The sequence below is a fragment of the Ranitomeya variabilis genome, chromosome 3 (assembly GCF_051348905.1).
Source record: "Ranitomeya variabilis isolate aRanVar5 chromosome 3, aRanVar5.hap1, whole genome shotgun sequence".
NCBI classification, from domain to species: domain Eukaryota; kingdom Metazoa; phylum Chordata; class Amphibia; order Anura; family Dendrobatidae; genus Ranitomeya; species Ranitomeya variabilis.
This window is the reverse complement of record NC_135234.1, coordinates 366,147,052-366,166,677: the sequence shown is the minus strand read 5'-3', so window position 1 is coordinate 366,166,677 and position 19,626 is coordinate 366,147,052. Positions and strand designations below refer to the sequence as shown.

The 19,626-nt window shown below is 42.7% G+C and overlaps 1 protein-coding gene across 4 annotated transcripts in view; it reads right to left on the bottom strand.

The window, feature by feature from the left end:
* Window positions 1–3,720: 3,720 nt before the first annotated feature.
* Window positions 3,721–19,626, bottom strand: part of RLF (RLF zinc finger) — a 72,539-nt gene continuing 56,633 nt past the window's right edge. For all 4 annotated transcript variants that reach the window (XM_077295929.1, XM_077295927.1, XM_077295926.1 and 1 more), the window contains exons 7-8: window positions 14,639–14,780; window positions 3,721–8,136 (exon numbers count right to left, since the gene is read on the bottom strand). In XM_077295929.1, coding sequence (XP_077152044.1) covers window positions 4,096–8,136; window positions 14,639–14,780 — 4,183 coding nt within the window. In that variant the 3' untranslated portion in view covers window positions 3,721–4,095. The remainder of the gene's footprint in view (window positions 8,137–14,638; window positions 14,781–19,626) is intronic.

Genomic DNA, 19,626 nt, shown 5'->3' with positions numbered 1-19,626 from the left:
ACCTGGGGGTTTAAAGTGCTCACTATACTTCTAGATAAGTTCCTTGGGGGGTCTAGTTTCCAAAATGGGGTCACTTGTAGGGGAGCTCCAATGTTTAGGCACACAGGGGCTCTCCAAACGCGACATGGTGTCCGCTAACGATTGGAGCTAATTTTCCATTCAAAAAGTCAAATGGCGCGCCTTCCCTTCCGAGCCTTGCCGTGCACCCAAACAGTGGTTTACCCCCACATATGAGGTATCGGTGTACTCAGGAGAAATTGACCAACAAATTTTAGGATCCATTTCATCCTGTTGCCCATGTGAAAATGAAAAAATTGAGGCTAAAAGAATTTGTGTGAAAAAAAAGTACTTTTTCATTTTTACGGATCAATTTGTGAAGCACCTGAGGGTTTAAAGTGCTCACTATGCTTCTAGATAAGTTCCTTGTGGGGTCTAGTTTCCAAAATGGGGTCACTTGTGGGGGAGCTCCAATGTTTAGGCACACGGGGGCTCTCCAAACGCGACATGGTGTCCGCTAAAGATTGGAGCCAATTTTTCATTCAAAAAGTCAAATGGCGCTCCTTCCCTTCCGAGCCCTGCCGTGCACCCAAACAGTGGTTTACCCCCACATATGAGGTATCAGCGTACACAGGACAAATTGGACAACAACGTTCGTGGTCCAGTTTCTCCTTTTACCCTTGGGAAAATAAAAAATTGTTGCTAAAAGATCATTTTTGTGACAAAAGTTAAAAGTTCATTTTTTCCTTCCATGTTGCTTCTGCTGCTGTGAAACACCTGAAGGGTTAATAAACTTCTTGAATGTGGTTTTGAGCACCTTGAGGGGTGCAGTTTTTAGAATGGTGTCACTTTGAGGGTTCTATATGGCTGAAAAATACCCAAAACTGACTTCAAATGTGAGGTGGTCCCTAAAAAAAATGGTTTTGTAAATTTTGTTGTAAAAATGAGAAATCACTGGTCAAATTTTAACCCTTGTAACTTCCTAGCAAAAAAAAAAATGTTTCCAAAACTGTGCTGATGTAAAGTAGACATGTGGGAAATGTTATTTATTAACTATTTTGTGTCACATAATTCTCTGGTTTAACAGAATAAAAATTAAAAATGTGAATTTTTCAAAATTTTCGCCAAATTTCCGTTTTTTTCACAAATAAACTCAGAAATTATCGACCTAAATTTACCACTAACATGAAGCCCAATATGTCACGAAAAAAAACAATCTCAGAACCGCTAGGATCCGTTGAAGCGTTCCTGAGTTATTACCTCATAAAGGGACACTGGTCAGAATTGCAAAAAACAGCCAGGTCATTGAGGTCAAAATAGGCTGGGTCATGAAGGGGTTAAGTATGGTACCCTGGAGACAAGATACCCCCACCCATTCATAGGAGATATTTGAAGCTGGATGCGACAGTGTCTTGGGAGCGCTTTATAGGAGAATACTGAATGGGGGGTATTGTAGGAACCCCTGGATCTTTGTATACTGCTTTGGGGTGATTTTTGTGGAAAAGCTTTGGTTACTATTATGCCTGTAATGGGGGGGGGGGGGGGCGCTTTGGTTGCCAAAATTGTGAGGGGAGCGGGAGCTGAATGTGGCTTGCGACACTCTCTCAAGGCGGAATGTGGCTCTCAAGGTCAGAAACGTTGGGGACCTCTGCTGTAATGTTTGTATACTCTCTTTTGCGTCCTCCTCCGGCCCAGGTGATGTGGTATGATCAGACCATGTCCCTGTACAGTTAAGACACAGCCATTACACAGTAGGGACACATTCATAAGATCTCCGCACAGGAAAAATTTTTGCTTGGTTTTTAGACACATCCAATTCAGGAACATACTCGTATTCCAAGATTTATTGATTAGTATGTACTTTTTTCATGGGATAACCCCTTTAAATGCTATTTACCTTCAAATCACCACTACATCTGCAGGTAGTTTGGGGAGCAGCAGACAGCGCATAACAAGCTAGTATTGCCTGTCGGGAAGGGGGGGGGGGGGTGTGTTGAAAAAGAATAAACCTTGCACCAAAAACAGCACGTGTGTTACCAATGTTAGGAAAAGAAACTGCACCATATTCGCACTTACAGCTAGAACAGTAGATGTGAACATGTTGGCTTTCAGCATACTTGATCTTTTCTTCACACAGAAGATAAGCCGATAGTGGTGTCCTGCAGATGACTTTTCTCTTTCCCCATTGAGAAAGCTTGGAACCAAAATTAGTATGTGTAGGAAAGGCAAGGACAGATGTTGGCCAACCAAGCATTTGTCCAACAGGCATTGGATGTTCATTACCACCTTATGGTCAATCAGTTTGACTACTCTGAGAATAATACGTATTTATAGAAGACCTGACCACATCTTCTGCCATGTTTCTTTAGTAAATACTTGCATTCCTCATAAAATAATTCTAGATTTTTTTTTTTTAACCACTTCTCGGTTACACTCTTGAAATGTCTGATAAATTGAGTGTCATCATTCCACTTGTGATACTGTCAGCACCAATTGTCAGATTGAAGGAACAGACCCTTAACACCTGGATGTCAACTTAATAAAAAAAATTTCTTGTAGGAACAAGAGAAACAGCACAAAAGTTCTAATGGCAAGAGCCCAAAATACAGAGGAAATTCATTTGAAATCATACTGATCGATACCAGTACAAGGGAAACGCAGTATATGGCAACTCTGTAACCCATGAGTAAACCTACAATTGATTTCATGTATTTTATTATTAGTACCATGACGAGCCCTAATCTTTAAAGGGAATCTGTCACCTCATTTTTCGCCTATAAGCTGCAGCCACCGCCATTAAGGGCTCATCTACAGCATTCTGTACATAAGCCCCCGATGTAACCTTAAAGGTAAGAAGAAAAAGTTAGATTATACTCACCCAGGGGCAGTCCGGTCCGATGGGCATCGCAGGTCCGGCGCCTCCCATCTTCATAGGATTTCGTCCTCTTCCTTGCTGCTGTCGCGGCTCCTGCGCAGGTGTAATTCTCTGGCCTGTTGAGGGCAGATCGAAGTACTGCATTGCGCAGGGAAAGCTCAGAGAGGCCCAGCGCCTGCGCACTGCAGTATTTTACACTGCCCTCAACAGGGCAAACCAGTACACCTGCACAGGAGCCGCGACAGACGCAAGGAGGATGACAACATCGTATGAAGATGGGAGGTGCCGGATCCCGACCTGTGTCACCCATGGGACCGGACACCCCCCAAGGTGAGTATAATCTTGCTTTTCTTACCTTTCAGGATACATCGGGGGCTTATCTACAGTATTACAGAATGCTGTAGATAAGTCCCTAATGGCAATGGCCGCAGCTTATATGTGAAAAATGAGGTGACAAATTCCCTTTAAGCAAATTTCTATATGAAGAGAAACAGTTCTATAGAGAGACAGAAAAATATTAAATTTCCTACTGATTTTAATGAATGTACATTCGCATACTAAAAAAATAAAAACTTAAAAAAAAATCACATTTTAAAACTCAAATTAACAGGCAAAATAATATTTGTTAATGTCCGCAGTGCATCAAAAATCTATGTTCTATTTAAACAGAATACAAAAATAAACAAAAAAAATCATCCTAAGACTACACTCAGTGCAGAAAACACAGACCCTTCCTAAAGCATTTAATTTAAAAGGGGGGAAAAAAACCATGACTTTAGCAAAAAATATTTAAAGCCTTATGTTATAGTAAAAAAATAGATTTTAAAAAGTTGGAATGCTCCATCAAAACAAGTGAAATTGTCATTTATTAAACAGAACTCAAAAAATATAAGAGGTCGTAGTGTACAATATATTACACAGTGCACGTTTAAGTGCATATTCATTCAAGTATGAAATCTTGTAACACCCCAAAACTCCCAGACAATCATGCACATTTATAGTCTAAGGAAGCCCCATTACATTGATGTCCTAGCACCAAGTACAATAAACTGCTGGGAAGATCAACCAAAGATTGTGAACACATAAATACATTCATGAAATGTTACATCTAATTGCACAAATGTCTATATGGTACAACTCTTATTAATAAGAGAATCCATCTGTGTGCTCAGACAAGTTCCCTCAAAATTAACACTGGCAATATTTTAGGGGAAAGGGGAATTTCATGAAATCCCCACACAGAGTTTATCATTTTTTTTATTGGAAAAGAGGTCTATTAGAGGTGCGGTGAAGTCAGAGCGCTCCAAAACAACAACTGGCCTTTGATAAAGCTGGTGGAGTTGTTTTAAAGCCAGGTCACCACAGTCTGACAATGCCTTATCCAACATTGTCCTTAAACTTTGTAATGTGAGTTCCGATGTCGTACTCTGGCCCAAGGACAAACTTATTTGTTGGTGATTTTGAGCTTTAATGGATCGTTTTCGATTTTTCAGAGTGCACTTTTGAGGGTAATTCCATTCAAGTTCTTCAAATTCATCATCTGTGTCTTTACTCTCCTGCAAAAACTTCAGGAAAGAGGACTCGAACCCCATTGGCTTAAAGTTCTTAAGTCCAATTGCTATCTGTATTTGTTCTTGCGTGTTGTCCTTTTTAGTGGATAGGGCAATGGACCCTATAGACTGCCGTGGAGAACTTGCCTTATTTTCCAATTTGCATTCCGTTTGAAAACCTCTGCAAGAGACATTTTCTTTCTCATTAGAATTTGCAAGTCTGTCTTCAGATTTACGGAAAGGTCTGATGTCAGACTCTTTAAAATTGGATATTTCCACAGGACCATTTCTTCTTAGATCACCATTTGAGTTTCTCAAAGAATCTGGCCTGCCATTGGAAGCACGGTGAATATCACTGCGCAAAGTCAATCTAGGACTATTTTCTTCAGAATTTGACTGTTCTTTTCCCTTTGGAAGATTCTTCACACGATATACCAACTCTGAAAGATGATCGTATACATAGTCAGAACTCATTTCATGTGTTAGTTTGTAATGTCGTACAATACTACTTTCTAGCTTTACAACAGAGGAGCAGCCATGAACCATACATGGAAACTGTGTGAATTCAATATTTTGGGCACACATTTGCATTGCTTCCTCTCTGGATTTATATTCAACCACATCTGTTCTGGTCACCAGGCCCCGATTTTTGCCTTTTATTTTCTTCTTTTTGTAAATCAAACGATTGCAGCGTTTTGGCTGATTATAATTGTCGCCTAATTCTGCCTCCTTTTTTTTCCGTTTCCTCCTGCCATCATAAAGGGTGTACTTTCGATGTCGGGACAATATATGTCGGGTGTACTTGGTATGACTACTGAAAACGGCATCGCAGTCGTCTACATCACAATAAATCTCAGATGCACTACTTTCACTAGCATCGCTTCCATCATCGGTGTCAGTTTTGAAGTGGTTTTTAGTATCAAACATAGCAAAGTCCTGCTCACTACTGTCATCCTGATCATGAAATTCTTTGTAATGTTTAGACAGAGCGCTGATACAAATAAAGCTTTTTCTACATTGTTCATATTTACAAGTAAATATCCTTCTACATTTGCCATGCTCACTCTTTGCCCCTTTGTCTTTTTCCAAACATAAAGATTCCTTATTATATTGATGTACAAGTTGATAATGGCGAACTAAGCTCCGCTGGCTGGTAAAAGAAGCATTGCAAGATTTATGAATGCAGTGAAAAGGTTTATGATATTTATTTAAAATATAGCACAACTTCCCTTGAGCTACCACTCGTCGGCTACCTCTCCCTTCTGCCAAATCCTCTTCTCTGGTCGCCTCAGTCACATTACATAGATCCGTTTCAGAATTCATGCCGTCCTGGGGTGAAGGCGTTCTCTTCAGATTACTGTTTGATTCACTTAAATGGATATTTCCCCAGCACATTGCACGTCTCTGAGTTACCAAACAGTTTTTAGGGGTCTTGTTATCAAGCTTCGCAGATCCTGACCTGGTCTTTTCTTTCCTTATTTGATGTTGATTTTCATAGTGTATTTGAAGTAGGTTTTTTCTTGTAAAATGTCTTAGGCAGATATGGCACTCAAAAGGAGAATATTTTCTTTGGAGCACGCTGAGTTTGAGAGCTTTTTCCCTTGTATATTGATGTTTTTTACAATAATGTAACAATAGAGCACCTTTTGTAACAAAAGCAGATCTGCAGCCCAACAGCTCACAAGCAAATGGCTTGGCTGCCAAGCGAGATAAAAACAGACTGATAACTTTGTCATGTTTCGAGTTGTTGCCCTTTTGAGTTGTTGAAAATTTGTTAGAACAGCTGGCTTTGGACTGACGGCGTTGAGGAGGGGACCTAAATCTGGAGGAATCTGAGGCTTTTAAATTCAGTTGTTGCAAACTTGTGAGAAGTTCAAACAAACTTTCCTCAGAAGTAGCAGAGCTTTGGCAGCTATCAGAGGAAGCAATATCTTCATTTTCTTGTTTGATAGGCTTCTCTGGCTCTGTAAGGTCATGTAATGTTTCCGACACTTCTTTTGGTTCATCTTGCTCCTCTTTAACATTTGTACTGCATGGGTTTTCACAGCTAGTTAAAAGATTGAGAAGACTATCAGAGTCAGTCGAGTACTTAACCATGGCTTGATCAAGTCTTTCACAATCAACTTTCCCATTGTTTTCCAGTTTACAAGTGCCATCTGAACTCAAGCCGCGATGCACACATATTTCTGCATTGCTTGAGCATTTTAAGGTTTTGTCTACATGCTCTTCAGGCAGCAAGTGTGTTCCTGTACCAGATGATAACCGTCTATCTAACGAAAAATGTGTGCAGTCAAACTTTGTGCTAAATTGTCTTTCATTTTCATTTCGCAGGTCTTTAAACAAACCAGTCGTATTTTTAAGATCATCACCAGAGCAAGCTACATGTGTAGCTATGTGATCCTGGAATTCAGAGCTGCAGTAATAAAACTTTTTGCATTGTGGGAAAGTGCATGTGTATGCAGCATCTCGAAAATGTTGAGCTTCATGGTGGTAAAGCAGTCCTAAGTCACCAAAAACGAGGTGGCATCCTTCTAGCTCACATTTATACTGGGGGTCCACATGGACTTGTTTGTGGTTAAGCAGTTGATTAATAGTTTTAAATCTTTCATTGCAGTCTATAGACACACACACAAAAGGTAGAGGGCCTAGGTGGAAGCTAGTGTGTTGCCGCAAGTGAAAATTTGAGATAAAATGCCTCCGACAAAAAGCACACTTCTCTCTCAGATTTTTCAAGTTCAAATAATGCTTAGCATTCTCATCATTGTTTTGGTGCTCAGCTTTCAGATGTATACTTAAATACTTAAACTGTTTGAAAACTTTGGAGCATCCAGTTCCAGGACATGGATAAACATCTCGGTCTTGCAGATTTTTATCTTTTATTGTCATAAAGGAGATGTAATCAGACGTGTCCTTTTCAACTTTACATTCAACTGGCCCAAATTCAATAACCTCCTTCTTTTTCACTTTTTTCGGAGGGCGAGGTCTCATGGGCATCTTCATGTGTTCCATCACATGGGGAACAAACACTTCCTTCTTCCTGAACTTTTTTACACACACGGGACAGGAATAAACACCATCTTCAAAGTGCTTCCTAGCATGGTGAAGAATCCTTACCTCAATTACTTCTTTTTTACAGATACGACATATAAATTTATATTGTTGCCAACGCTTCGATCTTTCAGATGAGGCAATTGCCCTTTTCACTTTAGCACTATCAATTTCGATGGAAGCATTTTCTTGTGCTTCTTCTTTAGGGTCAGACAGTATTTCACAGCTGGCCAATGAGGCATTTATAATATCGGGCTCGTTTGTATCTCCGTAACGTTCTTCCTCTGAATCGGAAACTTCTTTACCAAGAAGTTTAAGGCAGTGTCTTTTTAACGTTTTCCAGGCCCAGAATTCTGGATCAAATGACCAATGACTCTTCAGTGCAAGTAAGAGTTCACAGCGGAGGGAGTTTGAAATAACACTCGATTCCTCAACATGCTTTTGGTCAGGTTGAAGAAACAGTTCTTCTAATGTGTCTAGGCCTTCAGATGTTGGTTCAAATAAGAATTCTGTAAGCTGGCAGGCACGTTTCACCTCCAAATCTTCTGGTAAGAGGCATGCTATTGTTTTGCAGACAGAAGACTTGGTTGCATCAGTTTCAGTCGATGTAATCTGAAGTGCCCGGATGCATAGCATGATTGAAATGGGAACACCATCATCACCAGCCTAAAAGACAAAGGTTTCAATTTAATTAAAGATAACAAAATATTTAACCTAAAACTTAACCCATCTCTACTGATCTAAAATCCCTAGTCAAAATGTAAAAGGGTATTCCTATGTTACATTTAGATTGCATCCTGTAAACCTACCATCAACCCCTTCAGAATTCTGGGCTTTGCTCTTTTTATTTTTCTGTCCACATAGCCATTTTAGGGCTTGTGGTTTTGGCATTTCCTTTCTATAGCATTTATTTGATTCATTAGGCCAGTACAATCATGTTGATTTTTTTTTTAAATTATTTTAGAGGTTACAATAATTCAGAATTTAAAAAGATTAAAAAAAAATAATTGTATACCGTATATACTCGAGTATAAGACGAGATTTTCAGCCCAAATTTTTGGGCTGAAAGTGCCCCCTCGGCTTATACTGGAGTCACGGTCGGCGGGTGAGGGGGGAGAGGGCGCTGAGGCATACTCACCTAGTCCCGGCGCTCCCCCTGCCCGTCCCACTGTCTTCGGTGCCGCAGCTCTTCCCCTGTTCAGCGGTCACATGGGACCGCTCATTAGAGAAATGAATAGGCTGCTCCACCTCCCATAGGGGCAGAGCCGCATAATTCATTTCTCTAATCAGCGGTGCCGGTGACCGCTGACAGAGGAAGAGGCTGCGGCACCCGGAGACCAGCTGTCCGGGAGAAGGAGCGGGACGCCAGGAGCAGGTAAGTATCTCATATTCACCTGTCCGCGTTCCACCCGCCGGGCGCCGCTCTGTCTTCGCGTCCTCTTGTTCTGACTGTGCAGGTCAGAGGGCGCGATGACGCATATAGTGTGCGCGCCGCCCTCTGCCTGATCAGTCAGTGCAGAGAGACGCCGGGACAGGACGCTGAGGAGCTGCAAGAGAGGTGAGTATGTGTTTTTTTTTTTTTTATTGCAGCAGCAGCAGCAATGGCACAGCTTTATGTGGAGTATCTATGGGGCAACGGTGCAGAGCACTATATATAAGGCACAGCTTTATGTGGAGCATCTATGGGGCAACGGTGCAGAGCACTATATATAAGGCACAGCTTTATGTGGAGCATCTATGGGGCAACGGTGCAGAGCACTATATAGAAGGCACAGCTTTATGTGGAGCATCTATGGGGCAAGGGTGCAGAGCACTATATAGAAGGCACAGCTTTATGTGGAGCATCTATGGGGCCATAATCAAAGGTCAAAGGGGCAGAGCATTATATATGGCACAGCTATCTGTGGGGCCATAATCAAAGGTGCAGAGCATTATATATGGCACAGCTATCTATGGGGCCATAATCAAAGATGCAGAACATTATATATATTATACATTATATTATATATTCAGACAAAGATAAAAATGCTCCTACCAGAGCTTCTAATCTAAAGAGACATTTACAGCACTTTCATCCAGAACTACTGAAAGCAGTGGATGAAAAAGACTCCATCCAAACCAATGAACCAGTGCCCAGCTCTTCCAGCCAAACAAAGGAGCAGACAACTTTGCAGCCATCAGTTGCAAGATATTTTGTCAGTGACAAAGTTACTGTGACAATGACAGTAGATACATTTAAAAAACAGATCATAGAGCTTGTTGTAAAGGATAGTGTGCCTATTTCATTATTTTCACGACCAGCTTTTATGTGTCTGAATGGGGAAATGGCCCGCAAGCTTGGTGTTTCTCTGGAGAGAGAGTATTAGAAAATTAGTAATCAAAGAAGCTTTAAAACAATAGGAAGAACTTAAAAAAACTCTCAAGGGACGCTTTCTTTTTCTTAAAATGGATGCCTGCACACGTCACAGAGTGAACTATTTTGCCATCAATTTCCAATTTGTTTGTGACAAAAATGAAATAGTTACCAAGACATTGGCAGTAAAAGACACCAAAGCTCATCACACCAGTGAGTTTCTCCAGGTCTTGGTGGAAAAGGTTCTGCAAGACTATGAACTTAAAAAAGAGCAAGTTCTTTCTGTCGTAACCGACAATGCTTCAAATATGATAAGTACTATTAAGCTAATGAATGAGTGTAATGATGGTGACCAGCAGCTAGAAGAACATTCTGGGTCCACAGACACAGAAATGTTTGAAATAGAGGAACAACGTATTGTAACTGAGGAGCAAACTGAAGTTGCTTCAGATGAAGAGCAACATGATAGTTTAGATGATCTTGTTGAAACTGTCAATACGTTCTTTCATTCATCACATGCGCTGTGTTGTGCATACGCTACAGCTGGCTATAAGAGACAGTCTGCAAGAAGGACATGCTGCTGCACTGATTGGCAAGGTGAGAAAATTGGCTACTGTTGCCAGAACCCCTAAAGCTGACTCAATTTTGAAGAGACGTGCTGGATAAGGGGCAATTATTGATCAAGCCACACGATGGGGCAGTACTTACTTAATGATTCAGCGCTTGGTTGAACTGAAAACCTTTCTTGTAGACATGGCTAACCCTCAACTGACGCTAAATGAAAGTCAGTGGAATCAGGTGACTGAGCTGGAAAAATTGCTAGAGCGCCCATTTACAGTGACTAAAAAATTACAAGCAGAGGACTTAACTCCAGGTATTTTCTTAAAGGGCCACTGTCACCCCCTCCAGCCGTTATAAACTAAAAGAGCCACCTTGTGCAGCAGTAATGCTGCAGTCTAACAAGGTGGCTCTTTTAGTTTTTGATTCAGTTATTCCCTCAATAAAGCGTTTTAAAATTTGCCCTTAATACCTGTCCTTAGACCTGGAGGCGGTCCGAAGCCTCCTCTGTGAATCTCCCAACGGCCGTCACTCTTCTCTTCTGGGGATGTGGTCGCCGCCCCCTTCGCGGTTTCTTCTTAAATCTGGCGCCTGCGCTGTGCGTGCCTGCCTGGGGCAGGCGCAGTCTTCATTGTCCTTCATAGCTCAGATCCAGGGTGCCTGACTGCGCCTGTGCGGGCAGTGCGGCCACCCTGTTGCTGAATCCCCGCCCCGCACTGTTATTCATTATGCACAGTGGGGGGCTGGTATTCCTGGGCATGCGCACTGCGCTGTTCAGACGCTCCCCCGGTCCCCCGCCTTCCAGCGTTGCCGTAATATACAGGTTTCCTTGCCAGCGTTTGGAATGAAGCAGCCGCAAATAACGCTGGAAGGCGGGGGAGCGTCTGAGCTGGGGGAGCGTCTGAACAGCGAAGTGCGCATGCCCAGGAATACCAGCCCCGCACTGTGCATAATGAATAACAGTGCGGGGCGGGGATTCAGCAACAGGGTGGCCGCACTGCCCGCACAGGCGCAGTCAGGCACCCTGGATCTGAGCTATGAAGGACAGTGAAGACTGCGCCTGCCCCAGGCAGGCACGCACAGCGCAGGCGCCGGATTTAAGAAGAAACAGCGCGAAGGGGGCGGCAACCACATCCCCAGAAGAGAAGAGTGACGGCCGTTGGGAGATTCACAGAGGAGGCTTCGGACCGCCTCCAGGTCTAAGGACAGGTATTTAGGGCAAATTTTAAAACGCTTTATTGAGGGAATAACTGAATCAAAAACTAAAAGAGCCACCTTGTTAGACTGCAGCATTACTGCTGCACAAGGTGGCTCTTTTAGTTTATAACGGCTGGAGGGGGTGTGTTGTGGATTCTGTTTTTGGGCTCCCTCTGGTGGTTACAGCTGGTACTGGGTGACTTTGGTGGGTTGCGGTCTCTGGTTTCCACCTGTCCATCAGAGGCTGGGTGTTTCCTATTTAACCTGGCTTTCCTGTCATTTCCTTGCCGGCTATCAATGTATCAGTGTGTCTCTGTTACCTTTGCTACCTGCTCCTAGGCCTTCAAGACAAGCTAAGTCTGGATTTCCCTGTTTCATGTTTGCTTTCATGTTTTTAGTCCAGCTTGCAGATATGTAATTCTCTGCTGCTGGTTGCTCTAGTGGGCTGAAATTACCACTCATGTACCATGAGTTGGCACATGAGTTCAAGTAATTTCAGGATGGTATTTTGAAGGGTTTTAAGCTGACCGCGCAGTTCACCTTTTGTATCCTCTGCTATCTAGCTTAAGCGGGCCTCATTTTGCTGAATCTGTTTTCATAACTACGTTTGTGCCTTCCTCTCATTTCACCGTCATTATATGTGGGGGGGCTGCTATTTCTGTGGGAATATTTCTCTGGAGGCAAGATAGGTCTGTGATTCTTCTGATAGGGGTAGCTAGATCTCCGGCTGGCGCGAGACGTCTAGAGTCCCCCCCAGGAACGTTCCCCGGCTGCTGTTAGTTGAGTGTTGAGGTTCAGGATCGCGGTCAGCTCAGGATCCATCACCCTAGAGCTCGTCCTGTTTTTGCCCGTGTTATGTGTTTAATTCCCTGCCATTGGGAACATGACAGGGGTGACAGAGGAGGGTTAATTGCAAGTGGCATTGCTACATCAATGAAATGGAGAGAGGAGCTACTATTACAAAATAACATTCTTTTGGCAGCTGTTTATGTAGACCCAATGCATCGGATTCTTCTAGATGATCAACGGCTAACTAAAGGAAAAGAAGCTCTGTTTGAAATAGCAGTAAGGATGAAAGGGTTGCAGAACAGTCAGGAGGAACAAGAAGAATTTGGTCGTCCTGCCACATCTTCACCCTCATCAACTGATTAAGAATTTAATTTCGAAAAATATTTGGATCACAAGGACCGTGCAAAGCGTTCCCGCATAGAAGAAGGGTCATCCCCATCAAAGAACACAGCCAGTACATTTCAGCAGAATTTTTCATGTGCGCTAAAAGAAATTGAGAAATTTGACGGTTCATCAAAAATAACAGTGCAACAAGCGATTCCTCTGTATCCTGACATTGTCAGAGATGTTGCCCGAGTGGTTACTGCTTTGCCACCAACCCAAGTTAGTGTAGAGAGGTTGTTTTCTGCTCTCAAAATAATTAGATCAGATTTGAGGGCATCCACGAAGGAGGATCTGACAGAGGCAATACTTTTTCTGAGGACAAATTTATAGATTTCTTCTTATTAACTGCATAACAATGTTTATTGCATATTTACTTAGAAGAGTTTAGAAAAGTTTATAAAAGTGATTTGCTATATTCTAATTGTATTCCAATAAATATAGTTTTTGCGCTAAGTGGTCTGATTACTTATATGATGGTGAGAAACTGAATAAGCACGATGTTAATATTTTACAACAGTACATTTATTGTTACGAATTGGCCATTTATGAAGGAGTCTGAGTCGGAGCCGGAACCTGATAAAATCCAGGAGTCGGAGTCGCAACTGTGGCTTACCGACTCCACAGCCCTGGTTTACATTGATATTTTGGGGCACATATGATGTATTTATTGCTTTTTATGGGGAGGTTTGGCAAACTGAAAGTCAATTCTGCTTTTATTTTTACCTTCTTACTACGCAATTTACAGTCTGGGTTAATTATCTTCATAGTGTACATTTTTACAGACGCAGTGATTCCTCCCCCCCCCACACACTAAATTATTTTAGATTTGGAGAAAAATAGTTTGGGGAATGGAGCATTGAATTTTTTATTTAATTTTCAAATTAATTTAAATTGTATCCTAGAGGACTTGAACCTCATCACTTGTATAGCATTATATAGGAATATTACCGATCCCATATGAAGCCCACTCAGAAGCAATTGGGGCTTTTAGTAGATCCCTTGCTGCCATGACAAGCCAATCACACCCCGCTACCGATGTGAGCGGCTAATCAAGTACACTGGCAACAAACCATTTAAATGCCTTTGTTTAGGATCTGACAGCCTCATTTAAACGGTTCAATCACAGCATTTGGCGCTAGCAATGGTGTTTACTGTTTGATGCAGGAGCCGGCTGTATAACAGACACCACATGCCCTTGTGATCTAACAAAAGAGACATCAACACCTTTACAAATAGGAAATAGGTGTGAATTAAAATACCCAATACTTGAGCTTACAATCCGGTTCACTAAAGCGCATCCAGACAACGTCCAGGAAAACAATGTACAAACTCACACTCTTTGGTGCTTTGTTCATTGGATGTGGTCCTTCATTTATTTACGTACAATAATGGTACATCACAATATTGCAGAGCCCCTCTCACAGAGATACAAATGTTTCAGGAAGACATTCTTTCTACCTCATGTGCAGGGATCTGTTGGAGGGGCTCAGTCATGAACACTCACTAATGAGGTGTATGGTGTTGCATACTATGAGTCTACTTGAAAAAAGGAAAGACTATATCAAATGAACTACCAATGGCATGCATAGTGTCTACATTGTTTATTAAAAAGCCACAACTGCTTATAAGGCAGATATAGGGAAATTGAAAACAAATTTGGCACACCTTTATTTTTTCCCTGTTGGAAATGGCCAATAGAACTCGAAGACAAATTACTGGATTAGGACATAACCCCTATACCCGGTTACCATTATACACAGTTGTTCATATTCAGAGGTCAGGGGGCCAAGCGAATGAAAACCAACCAGTAAAAAAAAAAATATATATATATATATATATATATATATATATATATATATATATATATTTTTTTTTTTTCTCACTCACCTCCGTATGTACAACTTTAATAAGAAAGAATAAGTGCTGACATGTTTTGGCAATTGCACCAAATTGCCTACATCTTTCAAGAAAAGTGTTCAGAGATGAATCAATTCTTCGCTGCAGCTTACTCCAAAATAAAGTCAGCTCCCTGAAACATAGAACCAGTGCAGAAGTGAACAAAGAATAAAATACACATGCAACTTTAACCCCTTCACCCCCGGAGCTTTTTCCGTTTTTCCGTTTTCGTTTTTCGCTCCCCTCCTTCCCAGAGCCATAACTTTTTTATTTTTCCGTCAATTTGGCCATGTGAGGGCTTATTTTTTGCGGGACGAGTTGTACTTTTGAACGACATCATTGGTTTTAGCATGTCGTGTACTAGAAAACGGGAAAAAAATTCCAAGTGCAGTGAAATTGCAAAAAAAGTGCAATCCCACACTTGTTTTTTGCTTGCCTATTTTGCTAGGTTCACTAAATGCTAAAACTGACCTGCCATTATGATTCTCCAGGTCACTACGAGTTCATAGACACCTAACATGACTAGGTTATTTTTCACCTAAGTGGTGAAAAAAAATTCCAAACTTTGCAAAAAACAAAACAAAACAAAATTGCGCCATTTTCCGATACTCGTAGCGTCTCCATTTTTCGTGATCTGGGGTCAGGTGAGGGCTTATTTTTTGCGTGCCGAGCTGGCGTTTTTAATGATAGCATTTTGGTGTAGATACGTTCTTTTGATCGCCCGTTATTGCATTTTAATGCAATGTCGTGGCGACCAAAAAAACGTAAATCTGGCGTTTCGAATTTTTTTCTCATTACGCCATTTAGCGATCAGGTTAATGCTTTTTTTTAATTGATAGATCGGGCGATTCTGAACGCGGCGATACCAAATATGTGTAGGTTTTTGGTTTTTTTTATTGATTTATTTTGATTGGGGCGAAAGGGGGGTGATTTAAACTTTTATGTTTTTATTATTTTTTTCACATTTTTAAAAACTTTTTTTTTTTACTTTTGCCATGCTTCTATAGCCTCCATGGGAGGCTAGAAGCAGGCACAGCCCGATCGGCTCTGCTACATAACAGCGATCATCAGATCGCTGTTATGTAGCTAAAATGCAGGTGTGCTGTGAGCGCCGACCACAGGGGGGCGCTCACAGCCACCGGCAATCAGTAACCATAGAGGTCTCAAGGACCTCTATGGTTACAATGGAGGAGCATCGCCGACCCCCGATCATGTGACAGGGGTCGGCGATGCGCTCATATCCGGCCGCACGGCCGGATGCGGTAGTTAAATGCCGCTGTCTGCGCTTGACAGCGGCATTTAACTAGTTAATAGCGGCGGGTGATCGCGATTTCACCCGCCGCTATTGCGCGCACATGTCAGCTGTAAAAAACAGCTGACATGTCGCGACTTTGATGTGCGCTCACCGCCGGAGCGCACATCAAAGCGGGGGTCCCGACATGTGACGTACTATACCGTCACATGTCGGGAAGGGGTTAAAAGATAAAAAGATTATTCATACAACACCGCATTCCTGCTATGGTGGTCTATAGTCCAGCACTCTGCATTTTCCCTCCAAATCTTCTGGACATTGAACTTTATTGGTTGCAATAAAAAATCAAATCCTTTCCATTTAATCATTTACCTTTCTTTGCGGAGGAGCTGTATGCTGGCAAATATCATTAGTTCAGGTCTCCCTAGACTAGGTCAATCTGCCTACTTAATTTACCATAGACCTCATATTGTTACATATCTAGGCTTTAGCCCTGTAATGAAGCCCATACATGATGTGAATTCTCAGAAAACAGACATCTAAAAACTGAAATCCTAAACTTTTAGTAGGCTATGACTAATAAAAACAAGACTGAAAAAGGGGGAACAGTAGAGAAACATAAGTTGTAGGAACCAATAGATCCATAGCTGACAGTAGAAATTGACTGCACTGCATTAAATTTTAAAGGGAATCTGTCACCCCATTTTAGGCTTATAAGCTGCGGCCACCGCCATCAGGGGCTTATCTACAGCATTCTGTAATGCTGTAGATAAGCCCCCGCTGTAACCAGAAAGATTAAAAAAACAAGTTTGGAGGATTATACTCACCTGGGGGGCGGTCCCGGTTCGGATCCGATGGGCGTCGTGGTCCGGGTCCAGCACCTCCCATCTTCATAGGATGATATCCTCTTCTTTGCTTCCTGCAGCGGCTCCTGCGCAGGTGTACTGATCTGTCCTGTTGAGGGCAAAGCACTGCAGTGCGCAGGCGCCGGGAAATGTCAGAGGCGCCCAGCGCCTGCGCACTGCAGTACTTTGCCCTCAACAGGACAGATCAGTACACCTGCGCAGGAGCCGCTGCAGGAAGCAAAGAAGAGGACATCATCCTATGAAGATGGGATGCACTAAACCCGCCAGGACCACGACACCCATCAGACCGGACTGCACCGGGACCTCCCCTGAGTATAATCTATGGCTACATTCACATTTGCGTTGTTGTGTGCTACGTCGGCGACGCAACGCCCGAAAAAACGCATGCAAAACGCAGCGTTTTGTGACGCATTCGTTCATTTTTTAGCGCAAAAAAAAATGCAACATGCTGCGTCCTCTGCGCCCTGACCCTTGCGCCAAAAAAACGCATGCGTCACAAAACGCATGTCCATGCGCCCCCCCATGTTAAATATAGGGGCGCATGAGGCATGCGTTGCTGCGGCTGCGCCCGACGTAACGCAAATGTGAACGTAGCCTAACTTGTTTTTCTTATCTTACATCGGGGGCTTCTCTACAGCATTACAGAATGCTGTAGATAAGCCCCTGATGACAGTGGCCTTCGCTTATAGGCCTAAAATGGGGTGACAGATTCCCTTTAATATTAAAAGGAATCTGTCTCCAAGCTTTTGACACTTAATATGAGAGCAGCATGATGTAGGAGCAGACTCAGATTCCAGTGATGAGCCACCTACTGAGCTGCTTACTGTAATTTTGATAAAGTAATTTTATCAGCAGGAGATTATCACCTGCTTCCATGTAGTCCTAAACATTCTTGAGCTCTAACCCTGTTCCCTCCACTATGCATAGGCAAAAAGCTGCCAATCTGTGGTGAGCGTGGGGTTATACAGCATTCAGAGAACTGGTAACTTTTAAGCAGATAAAAATCACTTTATGAGAACTGAACGAAGCAGTCCAGTAAGGGATACATCGCTGGAATCGGGGTCTATGCCCATATATCATGCTGCTCTTAGATGGGGTAGCAAAATCTTTGACAAATTCCTTTTAACGCCTTACTGTCATCGGACGGAATAGTACGTCCGATGGCAGTATCCCCCGCTTTGATGTTGGCTCCAGTGGTGAGCCCGCAGCCCAAATAGACATATTTGGTGTCTATGAACTCATAATGACCTGGAGAAGCATAATGGCAGGTCAGTTTTAGCATTTAGTGAACCTAGCAAAAAAGCCAAACAAAACACAAGAGTGGGATTGCACTTTTTTTGCAATTTCACCACACTTGGGATTTTTTTCCCCATTTCTAGTACACGATATGGTAAAACCAATGGTGTTGTTCAAAAGTACAACTTGTCTTGCAAAAAAATAGGCCCTCATATGGCCATATTGACTGGAAAAAAAAAAAAAAAAAAGTTATGGCTCTGGGATGGAGGGGAGCGAAAAGCGAAAACGCAAAACTGAAAAAAAGCTCCGGGGGTTAAGGGGTAAAAGAGCTCTTCCCAAACACTCATCACCAATTCACAGTGCAGTGCTCATGTCTTCCCAAGACTACCATAACATTAAAATGGAGCAGCCGCACATGTGCCGTGCATATAGCTCTTCAGAGCAGTCACATGGACAAAAGCAGAAATAGAAAGCCTCTGACCACAGTTCTACGGCTACTTTCACACTAGCGTCGGGCACTGCACTTCGCAATGAGTCGTTGTGGAGAAAAAACGCATCCTGCAAAGTTGTCCGCAGGATGCGTTTTTTCTCCATAGACTTATTAGCGACGCAGTGCCACACTTTGCAACCGTCGTGCGACGGTTGCGTCGTGTCATGGCGGACCGTCGGCACAAAAAAAGTTACATGTAACAATTTTTTTGCACGTCGTGTCTGCCATTTTTGACCACGCATGCGCAGCCGAAACACCACCCCCTCCTCCCCGGACCTTGCAATGGGGCAGCGGAAGCGTCGTAAGACTGCTTCCGCTGCTCACGACGGGCATTTTTTTTTCACAGTATGCGTCGGTACGTCGGGCCGACGCAGCGCGACGGCCCCGTACCGACACTAGTGTGAAAGCAGCCTACAGCAGAACTTTCAAGCCATGCTCTGATCAAGTCTCATTGTGAAGGCAGGGGGGCGAATGAATGATGAAGCCTGTGTTTTCTACTTCATTTAAACAGTTGTTTTCTGTCACCAACTCAGTGATAATTACTGATGGAAGGCATTAGGGTATGTGCACACGTCCAGATTTCTTGCAGAAATTTCCTGAAGAAAACCGGAAATTTTCTGCAAGAAATCCGCATTTTTTTTATTTATTTTTTTGCGTTTTTTTCCGTGTTTTTTTTTTAGCATTCTGCAAGCGTAATTAGCTTGCAGAACGCTAAAGTTTTCCAAGCGATCTGTAGCATCGCTTGGAAAACTGACTGACAAGTTGGTCACACTTGTCAAACATACTGTTTGACAAGTATGACCAACTTTTTACTATAGATGCTGCTTATGCAGCATCTATAGTAAAAGATAGAATGTTTAAAAATAATAAAAAAAATTAAAAAATGGTTATACTCACCCTCTGCAGACAGCGGATCTCCTCGGCGACGTCCGTTACTATAGATGCCGGTGTGGTTCAGGACCTTCGATGACGTCCCGGCTTGTGATTGGTCGCGTGAGTCACATGAGCGGTCACGCGACCAATCACAAGACAGCGACGTCATCACAGGTCCTGAACCACACCATCTATAGGAACGGAAGAGAGCATGCACCGGAGAGGCGGGAACACTTCGGGGGCCATCAGAGGGTGAGTATAT